Source organism: Pelophylax lessonae (assembly GCF_965119305.1).
Source record: "Pelophylax lessonae genome assembly, chromosome: 3".
NCBI lineage: Eukaryota > Metazoa > Chordata > Amphibia > Anura > Ranidae > Pelophylax > Pelophylax lessonae.
Window position 1 is genome coordinate 158,447,113 of NC_138770.1, and position 12,252 is coordinate 158,459,364.

Below are 12,252 nucleotides of genomic sequence, written 5' to 3' on the forward strand. Positions count from 1 at the left end.
ACTCTGGAGTTGGCCTTAGCTAGAGTGCTCCTTCCTAATGACAAACTCCAAAAATTGCAGGCTGAAATTCACCAATGGTCACTTTCATGCGGGTGCTGAGCCTGATGGTGTCTACCTTCGAGGTGGTTCCATTTGCACGTTCCATACGAGGTCCCTGCAAAGGGAGAGTCTTACCAAATGGGACAAGACTCCACAGTCTCTGGACAATCAGATTCGGCTGAGTCGGGGCACAAAAGAGTCCCTGATTTAGTGGCTTTGTTCTCCGGCACTTTGGCTGGGAAATTCCTTCCTCCCGTTGTATTGGACAGTGGTCACCACCGGTGCTAGCCTGTCCGGCTGGGGAGGTGTCCTCGGCAAGCATTCTGCTCAGGGGATATGGACGCTGGAAGAGTCCAGACTCCCAATCAATGTCTTAGAACCCCGAGCGATCAGACTGTGTGGATCATTGGACGGATCGTCTTCAGGGATGTCCATTCAATCGTACAATGCCACGGCCTGGGCTTATGTCAATCACCAAGGGGGCACAAGAAGTGTTCTGGAGGCTGTGGAGGTAGCCGGAATTCTAAGGTGGGCAGAACGATTTGTTCCAGCCCTCCCCACCGTACACATTCCCGGGGTGGAAAATTGCCATTCGGATTACCTCAGTCGGCAGGCGTTGGACCACGGGGAATGTACCCTTCATCCAGAGGTGTTTCATCAGCTGTGTCTCTGGTGGGGCACCCCCAAGGTGGATCTGTTGGCGTCTCGGCTCAACAGAAAGGTGCTGAGGTTTGTAGCTTGGTCAAGGGATCCTCTGGCGGACTCCACAGACATGCTGGTGGCCCCGTGGAGTCAGTATCATCTGATTTACACCTTCCCTCCTCTCAAGCTTCTGCCAAGACTTCTACAAAGGATCGAGGCAGAAGGGATTCAAGTCCTCTTATTGGCTCCGGACAGGACTCACTGTGCTTGGTATGCAGATCTGGTGCGGCTGGTCACAGAAGTTCCTTGGAAGCTTCCTCTCTGGGAGTATCTGCTGTCCCAAGGACCAATCTTCCATCCTGGCTTTGACGGCTTGGCTGTTGATCGACAGGTGGTGAAGAATAGAGGTTTATTGGAGTCAGTGATTCCTACACTGTTGAAAGCTACGAAATCTACTTTAAGGAAGATCTACCATCATGCGTGGAAGACGTACATTGCGTCGTGTGAGTCTCTTGGGGTTCTTCCTCGTTCCTTCTCGGTGGCTTGGATCTTGACCTTCCTTCAATGGGGGGTTGAACAGAAATCGGGCTTGAGTATCATCAATGGCCAGATGTCAGCTTTGGCGGTCTTCTTCCAACGACCTTTGGCCACACACTCCTTGGTGCGTACCTTTCTTCAGGGCGTGCAACATTTGGTTCCTCCAGCTTCAAGCTCCGTTGCCACCTTGGGGTCTTAATTTGGTAGCTCTACAGAAGCCTCCCTTTTAAAATATTCAGGAGATTCCCCTGCTTACGCTGTCTCAGAAGGTGGCCTTTTTAGTGGCTATCACCTTCGCGCGCAGGGTGTCGGAACTGGCGGCGTTATCCTGTCATTCACCTTACCTGGTGATTCAGAGGGACAGGTGGTTCTTTGCCCCTGTCCGTCGTTCCTTCCAAAGGTTGTCTCTGTTTTCCATTTGAATGAAGACATTGTGTTGCCTTCCCTGTGTCCCAGGCCTAAACATTCAAAGGAAATTGCCTTGCATGCCTTGAATGTGGTCTGGGCAATTTGGGTGTACCTTGGCAGCTATGGAGTCTTTCAGGAAGTCAGACTCTCTTTGTACTCACAGATGGATCTCGAAAAGGGTTGTCCGCTTCCTCTGTGACCATTTCCAGATGGATCAGACAGACGGTGGTTCAGGCCTATTCCATCAGGGGTCAGGTTCCTCCTTTCCCTGTCAGTCCACACTCTACTATAGTGCTTAGTGCCTCCTGGGCTTTCCGTCATAAGACATCGGTGATGCCGCTTTGCAAGGCGGCCACCTGGTCCTCGGTGCACACTTTTACAAAGTTTTATAAAGTGGATGTGTTGGCATCTGTGGATGCTTCTTTTGGCTGCAAGGTTTTGTAGGCTGCAGTTTAAGAGGACCTGATCCTCTTTGAGGGTGTGTTGTTTTTTTTCAGGTGGGCTCCAGTTTGGTTGAGCTCCTGTTGCCTGGATGGCTAATGTTTAGCCTTGGGAATTATTTTGTTGTTCCCACCCTTGGTGTTTAACACTGCTTTGGGACATCCCAATGGTTATTAATATCAGGAGCTGTGTCTGTCAATGAACAAAAGAGAAAATGGGATTTTTGACTTACCGTAAAATCCATTTCTCTGATTTTCATTGACAGACACAGCACCCACCCCTCTGTAGAGTTATAATTCTCCTGACTTGGCTTGTAACAAAACTGAGTGGCACTAGCAGAGAGAGTAAGTATACCCCCTGGGACTGCCCATTGGTGTAGCCAGAATTATTTTCTGCCTAGTGTCCTACTTCTGTAGGGGGCAGTATAACCCAATGGTTATGAATATCAGGAGCTGTGTCCGTCAATGAACATCAGAGAAATGGTATTCATGGTAAGTCAAAAATCCAATTTTTTTATTTGCTGTGAAAATGAAAGTTATTATTTCTATAGAAAATATTCATAATTAAAATGTAGCAGTGAATGAAATGAAGAGAAAAAAAACATGGAATGTTTTGCTCTGGCATGTTTTCAGTACAGGCTTTTTCAGATATGTCTCTGAGTATTGTTAGCCATGGCACAGCTTCCATAAAGTGATTTGTTTATTATTTTCCAGGCAGATCTACTGCATCGACAATGCCCATGGACAGCTGGTTCGAGACCTCGACTTCAATCCCAACAAACAGTACTACTTGGCCAGTTGCGGGGATGATTGCAAAGTGAAGTTCTGGGATACCAGGAATGTTAATGAACCAGTGAAAACACTGGAGGAACATTCTCATTGGTAGGGCTCACAGGGCTTCTGCTTCTCAGTGTTTATTTCTGTTGTATGCAAAGCAAGCTGTTATGGATATAGGCACAGATGGCAGCGCAGCCAACTCAACACGTATGTGTTTAAGCAAACAATAGACCAAACACACAACGAGACAGATTAGCAGAAGGAAGCTCGGCACGCGGACAGGTCTGCAACTGCAGCAGTAGTCATGTGCTCTGTGTTTGTTTGAAATAATGAGACAATATCTTGTGATGAGTGGTATTGGATGGACATATAACAAAAAATGGCACGTTAAACAAATCAATTGTGTACTTTACCATTAACCAATCACATTATAATTTTGAATAGGACAAATGCCTTTTTTCTAAAATATATAGAAACAAAAACATTTAAAATACTTCCCTTACAGAGCTTCTTATTGCAGTGCCTAGGCATAGGTGACATCACAGTCCCTCTGAAGAGATCCTGAGTAAAATGAAGATCCGAATCTTGAAAGAAGATACTCCTGCACTATGCTGGAGCATTTTCTCTCACGATTTTGGATCCATGTGCTTCACAAGATTATGGCAGAAGGATAGCAACATCGCATTCTACAGTGCAAAAGCCAATAGAAAGAGTAGTATATTTCCAGGTTTTTTTTTTTCAACTTTTTCATCAGGTTCATGTAGCATTTTGGTATGGGGGCCCTGAATAAATAAGTAGACTTTGCCTTTTATTGGAAGGTCTACTTTGCTCACAGCCCTCCTGCAGCAAATACAAATGGTTTAAAGAAAGCATCTTAAAATTTTAGATCGTAAGAAAAAAAACCTCCTGATGTTACCAGGACATGTAGGTGGCTACAGGGGGCAATCTAGTGGGACTTTGAGAACCCTGCTCTCCTTGGAGGAATAGTGATGTCACCCAGCTGCACCCTTGAAGTGCCAGAAATAAAGCTGAAGTAAGCATTTTTTTTTGTATACAGGCATACCCTACTTTTAAGAACACAATGGGACCAGAGCATAAAACGAAAATGTACATAAAGTGAAGCAATACCTTTTTTCACTTCTCAGTACTTGTAAATACACTAGCTCTATGGGAAATCTTGGTCAGATTGACATGGCACTGCTCCCAGTTTTTAACATTTAATATCTATGGTAAATCTTGGTCAAATTGACATGGCACTGTTGCCAAACCATAAGTGACAGGGACACCAAACTTGGGGAGCACGTTAGGGGACCCAGGAATACGACATGGTAGATTACCTAGGCAAGCTGGCCGACCAGGATTTCCCATAGACGCCAATGTTAAAAACTGGGAGCAGTGCCATGTCAACCTTGCCAAGATTTTCCATGGACGCCAATGTTAAAACCGGGAGCAGTGCCATGTCAAGCTGACCAAGATTTCCCATAGACGCCAAAGTTAAAGTGATTGTAAAGCTTTGTTTTTAAAAAAAATAAATAAATAACATGCATGTTATACTTACCTGCTCTGTGCAGTTGGTTTTGCACAGAGTGGCCCGAATCCCCCTCTTCTCGGGTCCCTCTTCGCTGCTCCTGGCCCCTCCCTCCAGCCAAATGCCCCCACTGCAAGCAGCTTGCTTTTGGGGCACCCGAGCCGAGCTGCATCTCCGTGTGTCGTTTAAGCCACAGAGCTGCCATTTGGCTCCACCTCCTCTCTCTCCTGATTGGCTCACTGACTTTGAAAGCCTCGGGAGCCAATGGTGCCGCAGCTGTGTCTCAGCCAATCAGGAGAGAGAGTCCTACATGGCCGAGGGACTTGTGGACATCGCTGGACAGAGAGGGGGCACAGGTAAGTACTAAGGGGTGCTGAGGAGGCTGCTACACGGTTAAGACTTTTTATCTTAATGCATAGAATGCATTAAGATAAAAAAAACTTCCTGCCTTTGCAACTCCTTTAAAAACTGGGAACAGTGCCTTGCCAAGCTAACCAAGATTTCCCATAGACGCCAATGGTAAAAACCGGAAGCAATACCATGTCAAGCGGAACAAGATTTCCCATAGACTCCAATGTGTCCGTACTCGTGAGTGTACGTAAAGTGAGGGTACGTAAAGTGGGGTATGCCTGTAAACTCTATTGTTGTATATCTTTTTTAAAGCCATTTATATTTGAGGGTGGGAAGACATGCGTAAAGTATACATTCCTTTCTCAAGCAGAAAGCTTGAAAATGAGCTGGAAATTAGAGGGAGAGTGTCCCTGCCACAAACAGTGAGAAATCTGGAAACTCATATGGCACTTTTCCACTGCAAGTACCGGCTCGGCTCTACTCAGCTCTGCTTGGCTCTGCTTGGCCCGGTTTGCTTTTCCACTGCTGGTACCGCATGGTACGGTGTTGGAACGGTTCGGTACGGTACGGTATGGTTTGCTGTTCCACTAAAGTAGTACTAAAGTTAAGTGGGTGGGATAACAACGGGGTGGGTGGGATTCTCTGACCAATCAGTGGCTAGTAGTGACTGCATGCAAAGGATTGTGGGATATGGTACCGGGTATGGTACCTCTTGTGGCGCTTTTCCACTGCATGGAACTGAACGGTTCGGCTCGCTTTTGTGCTTTTCCACTGCTGGTACCGCATGGTATGGTGTAGGAACGGTTCGGTACGGTACGGTATGTTACGGCGGCGCTTTTCCACTGCATGGAACCGAACGGTACGGCTCTCAAAAACAGTACCACCTTAATTGTGGTTTCAAGAGGTACCATACCCGGTACCATATCCCACAATCCTTTGCATGCAGTCACTACTAGCCACTGATTGGTCAGAGAATCCCACCCTCCCCGTTGTTATCCCACCCACTTAACTTTATTACTACTTAAGTGGAAAAGCAAATCATACCGTACTGTACCGAACCGTTCCAACACCGTACCATGCGGTACCAGCAGTGGAAAAGCAAACCGGGCCAAGCAGGGCCGAGTAGAGCCGAGCCGGTACTTGCAGTGGAAAAGTTCCATTGGAACCACAATCGAGGTGGTACTGTTTTTGAGAGCCGTACCGTTCGGTTCCATGCAGTGGAAAAGCGCCGCCGTACTGTACCGAACCGTTCCTACACCATACCATGCGGTACCAGCAGTGGAAAAGCACAAAAGCGAGCCGAACCATTCGGTTCCATGCAGTGGAAAAGCGCCAATAGTGACACGGGGGGTAACATGCTAATATACTGTGTGCCCTCCTTCCACTGGGCCCAGGGCAGTTTTTTCTGTGCAAAGCCCTAAGTCAATGGGGTCGATTCACTAAGATTTAAATAAAGGCAAATAAAATGCGGTAAATCTGTCCCCCTCAGTCCATACTATCCCCAATACAAAAAAAATGGCAGGTCTGGAAAGGGGGGGGGGGTGAGCAAACGCCCCCCCCCCCTGAACCATCCCAGCCACATGCCCCCTCACCCTGGACAGACCTTGTCCTGTCCACATGTTAATGGGGACAAGTGCCTCATCCCCACAACCACGGCTGGGGGTCTGCAGGCAGGGGGCTTATTGGAATCTGGAAGGGGGCCCCCAGATCCTACCCCCCCATGTGAAGAATTACCTACCCATTCACCAAAATGTAAGAAAAACCCAGATACAGTTTTTGACAATTCCTCTATTAAAAAATAAAAAATAACTGGGACTTCCGGTTTCCGCTCGGCGCTGATGGGACACACTTAGAGAGGACTCCGTGAGGGATCCACTATTTCTCACTGCAACCCGCATACCCAGACCCTTTTACCACGATGAGGAAGAAAACAGGGAGGCTATTGACAGCTAAATCCGGCCATTCGGGGTCCAACAATCGCTTTCTTTTGGCGGGGCCAGAGGATATAATCGAGGGCGAGGATTCGGTGGCCTTGCCACGTGGCATCCGGCTGAACCCACAACAACAGCCACGCTCGAGACATAGCTCGCCTGCCTCCTCAAACTGCTCCAATTACCTGGCCACCAGGAGCCACCGCAGTGATCTCGACATGGCGACCCTGGTAAGTGGCATACCGTCCAAGACTGAACTAGCATCCATGTTACATACTTTAGAATGCTCGATTAAGAAAGACGTATCCTCTATGTGCTCAGAGCTGGCCCATACACCTTAATGGGTTGAAGACACTAAACAGTGTCTAGAGCAGTGATGGTGAACCTTGGCACCACAGATGTTTTGGAACTACATTTCCCATGATGCTCAACTGCATTGCACAGTGCATGAGCATCATGGGAAATGTAGATCCAAAACATCTGGGGTGCCAAGGTTCGCCATCACTGGTCTAGACCATCATCATGTGGCCATCTCAGACCTCCAATCACAGGTCCACCGCTTAACCATTGCTCAACGCATGGCGCTTTACAAAATAGAGGACCAAGAAACCCGCAAACGACGAAACAATCTCTGTGTAAGGGGCTTACACGAAGCAGCCAGGGAGGAGGATTTGGCTGCTACAGTCCAGGGAATTTTCAATTCCATTCTTGGTAGACCAGTTACCGAGGCCCTGCCATTTGACAGAATACACAGAGCCTTCCGACCCCGCCATATCACATCTGATGCACCACAGGATGTAATCTTCAGGCTCCACTACTACACGGATAAAGAGGCCATTATAAAGAAACTAAGAGACTTCCCCTCATATGACTTTGACTGAGCTATTTTCAACATTTACCCTGATTTGGAATAGGAGACTCTCGAAAGAGGAAGAGCACAATGCCCACTCTTGAACAAGATCCGCAAGACCGAAGCAACTTACAGATGCGGTTTTCCGGCATGCCTTATAGCTACAAAGGACGGTAAATCCTCGATCCTACTCTTCCCAGAGGAATTTGGAAAGCTCTGTAGCGATCTTCAGATTGACCCACCTGACTTTCCAGGATGGCAAGACCATCTGCCTACTTTTTCTCAATTCCCAGACTGAGAGTGGCATAAGACCTCCAAGAAACATTGCTCGGCCACACCGGGATCTTCCCACAGGAACGGGTGAGATCTGCATTTTTTCTTTTTCTTCTTAGAGTAATCTGTTCACATTTGCATCATCCTCTCTGAGTTACTTTCTGTTTCATCTGATGCTAGTTCATACAGACCTTGAATGTTTGTTCAAGATGGACGCAGTGTATATTTCGTTCCACACTGATGCATCCCTCTGGGACAATACCTTAGGAGCACTGTCCTATCGTCTCATTGCATACCTACCATTTCTGTTTTTTTCCGTGATCACATTTTTGGACCTCCTTTATCACACAATGGTGGGGTGGTCGCCCCGTTCTGCGCCTACACTGCTGGGGACTACACGCTCTGGTATGGGGGGGGGGGTTGCCATGCAGGGGGATCTCTTCCCACCTCTACACTGCAATTCATTGCGTGACTTCTATAATGTTATGTAATGTTTTTCTCCCCTCTCCCTCCCTACACCTCTTTTCCTCCTGTTGCCTCTCTTCTTCTTCCCATCATCTTTCCACTCACACATTTCTCTGTGCCTGGGATCTCGGAAGGCCAAAGGAGTCACCATTAGGTTTCATAGGGATGTCAGCTTTCGACTTCAAAAATGACGGACCCTCAGGGGCGATTCTTATTCTTGAAGGGATTGGAAACACTCTCTGTATTCTAGTGAACGTTTATTCTCCCAACCAAAAATAGGTACAATTTCTTACTCGAGTGCTGACAAAAATCTCTACTTTTGCCCAAGGTTTGGTGGTCTTTGCCAGAGACCTCAACATGAACCTTCATCCGCATATAGATACATCCCCTGGTTCCACTCACCTCCCCACCAAACAACTTACATACGTACATAAACGTTTACACGAACATGAACTGATCGACACTTGAAAAACAGCACACCCACAAGGAAGGAACTATTCTTTATTTTCCAAATTACACTCCACGTACTCACGCATTGATTATATCTTTATAGATAATCATCACCTGGAGTAGCTTAACCACTTACTACCCGCCCACCACCAAATGACGGCGGAGGGGTGTAGCTATTATCCTGGGACGTCGTCATATGACGGCGCACCAGAACAGCCTCCTGTTGCTCGGACACTGCGCGATCCCGATCTCTGTAAAGAGTCAATGATATGACTCTTTACCCATGTGATCGGCTGTGTCCAATCGCAGCCGGTCACATGTAAATGAAGAAGTGCCGTTATTCGGCTCTCCTTGCCTCATACTGTCAGTGTGTGAGGCGAGAAGAGCCGATCAGCGGCTCTTCCTCACAGGGGAGACAAAAACTCACATTGCTTCCATCTTTCTCATTGCATAACAAACAATCGGTTGCCGATACGTCACTTCCGGTTGGCTATCCTACGCGTTACGCTGCGTGCCAACGCAGCTTCTTCCAGGGATCCCTGGAAGTGACGTATCGGCAACCGATTGTTTGTTATGCAATGAGAAAGATGGAAGCAATGTGAGTTGTATTCTTATTTTATTCTAATAAATTACTGGCTATACTTCACTATATTGGCCCATTTATTTTGGAGACATAAAGGTTCCATATACATCTCCTGGTATATCGATTTACAAAAGGAGGGAATTCGGTCACCAATAGCGGTACCTACACGCCATAGAGGAGGAAGGAGCATTACTCTGAGGCATATAATACAAGGTGTATTAAAAAGGGAATTGAGGTGAACGCTTAGGACACCTAGTGGTCACTGCACGGAAGAGCACCTGCATGCAATTTTGGAAAGAAGATTTGTTTGATCACAATTTTAAGGACACTTCAGCACTTTAAAGTTTATATCACTCAACTATTTATTGTGGATTCAGGAGCACTATAATTTTTTACTTTTAATTTTATAAGTTGTCCACCCATTAGATAGTATTAATGTTTTGGCACTTTAATATTTTACCACCTGCTTGCATATGTATTGTTGATTTTAATCAAGCACTGTATTTATTATTTAGCATTTTAGACCACCCGTAAGATATTATTTGTGTATTGGAGAATATTTAATTTATATTTGATTATACTTTTTTTATTTTTTTATTAATGATGTTGGGATGCACATATGGATATTAGTAACTATTATATTGAGAAGCACCGAGGCACCTTTATACAATATATTTTATATGATTTAATAATTTTCACTAAGCACCTTTAAAGCGCGGTACTCCCCCCTGCTATAAGTATCTGTATTGTGTAGGTTACCAATAACAGTACCTGCAGCATTAAAGGAGACGTATAGTAATAAATAGTGACAGCGCGAGAATTTCACCAACCCCCAATTTTTATTTATACATCTGTCACCTTTACATCTGTCAACTTACATTCCTTTATATTTATATTTATTGGCAATATATTATATTTATCAATTAATAATAATTTATTGGCCACATCACGATTTAACACTTTTACTGCACTATTTGCACTTTTCAATATTTATTATATTTATTTATAAGTATTGTTTACAATCATTGTGATGTGAAAAGGGTAATACGATCATAAGTACTTTGGAATACCCTGGTGTTGAAATATTAACGTCTACATATAGTGCCCTTTAAAACCTACTGAAAGGCAGCGCCATTTACCTCACTAACCCCTTTTTAAACATTACTGAATAAAATCCATTGGATCGTATTTTGAGGTAGGCTGCAGCCTCTAGTTATTCCACAGTGCGGATCTCTTAAACCTTTTGACCAGATGGCTATACGCCAAATACTACAAAACCTTTTGCCGCATTTTACTCCCTCATTTAGCTAGCTACACAAACTCAAATTCTGCGGGCGACCCATTCAAATCGGAAACTCTCCATGCGCACATCACTATAGTCCCTAAACAGGGCAAAGACCATTCATGCTGTACTAGTGACAGACCAATCTCATTATTGAATATTGATGCAAAAATTTATGCAAAAGTCCTGGCAAGCTGACTTGCCCCTCTGGTTCCGAGTTGAGTTTCCCCAGACCAAACTGGCTTTTTCCTTGGTAGAGGGGCCAAGGATAACTCCCTTAGAACGCTCATGTCGATTGCACATGCTAGACACGGTACCCAGTCCACCCTTTTGCTCTCCACAGATGCAGAGAAAGCTTTTGATAGAGTGGACTGGGACTACTTACTGGCTGTAATGACTCACCTAGGATTAGGTAAGACAATGGTCATTCACATCGCTGCCTTCTACAAGGACTTAACTGCCCAAATCAGAATTAACGGAATACTTAGTGACCCCTTTACCCTACACAACGGTACCTGCCACGGTTGTCCCCTATCCCCCCTTCTATTTGCGATCTCTCTTGAACCCTTCTTATTCCACATTAAACAAAACCCTAATATCCATGGTATTACCATCGGCCGACAATAATATAAATACGCTGCTAATGCTGATGACATCCTTTTCTATATTAGACAACCACATATCTCCTTACCTAATCTACTAGCGGCTTTCTCCGAGTTTAGAGCAATCTAGAAACTTCAAGATCAACCTCACTAAATCAGAAATCTTAAATCTTACAGTCCCAAAAGCGGAGATAGGAACGCTAAAGAATTCCTTCAATTTTACATGGCAAACATCATCCCTACAATATTTAGGAATATTTCTAACACCATCTCTATCCAAGCTTTTCCAAACCAACTATATGCCCCTCCTTAACCCCTTCTTGGCCACACTTTCTTTGAACCTGGCCGGCTGGATAAGGGGTTTCTGTCTTGGACCACCTGTACCAAGTGCTAAAGAATGGCAAAATTCTGCCCTTGCAAAAACTTAAATAAACATCTGCCATAACTAAAATGGATGTATGGTGCTACCTTCAACTAACTCGCTTTATACATAAACTTCTGAAGCCCATAAGGACTTATGGAGATTTCCTACCAATTGATTCCATCTTTGCCATGAACCAGCCTCCTCTCAAAAGCATTTCCCAATTTTACTCAGCCTTGTTGGACTTGGAAGGGAAAGAATATCCCAAATATCTGTCCGTCTGGGAAGTAGACCTACAGCAAAAGCTCACAGCTGCCCAAAAGGATAAAATACTTTGTTGGGCACATTCATCATCACTCTCTTCTAAGTACATGGAGATTAACTTTAAATTTCTCCCAAGATGGCATTACTTACCTTTAAAGCTACACCACCTGTTACCCGATTACTTTCCAATCTGTTGGCATGGGTGTGGACTAGTGGCCTCTCATGCACACATCTGGTGGTCTTGCCCTAAATTATGCCAATTTTGGCACGTCATTGGATCCCTCATCACATGCATAAGCAAAATTCCCCTACCAGATGACCACTAGGTCACTCTGTTTCATTACTCTCCCACATCCTGTAGATCATAGAAAAGATCCATAGTCCCCCACCTTCCTAATGCAGCTAAGTCCCTCATCCCTCTATAATGGAAAAAACAAGAAGCCCCACCTCCTGAAGAAATGGTGTAAAA

General features: G+C 45.2%; 1 protein-coding gene across 1 annotated transcript in view; it reads left to right on the forward strand.

The window, feature by feature from the left end:
* The window catches only part of EIPR1 (EARP complex and GARP complex interacting protein 1), a 459,494-nt gene that overhangs the window by 421,760 nt on the left and 25,482 nt on the right, over nt 1-12,252 (forward strand). The window contains exon 7 of the mRNA XM_082251893.1: nt 2,781-2,948. Within this exon, the coding sequence (XP_082108019.1) occupies nt 2,781-2,948 (168 nt within the window). The remainder of the gene's footprint in view (nt 1-2,780; nt 2,949-12,252) is intronic.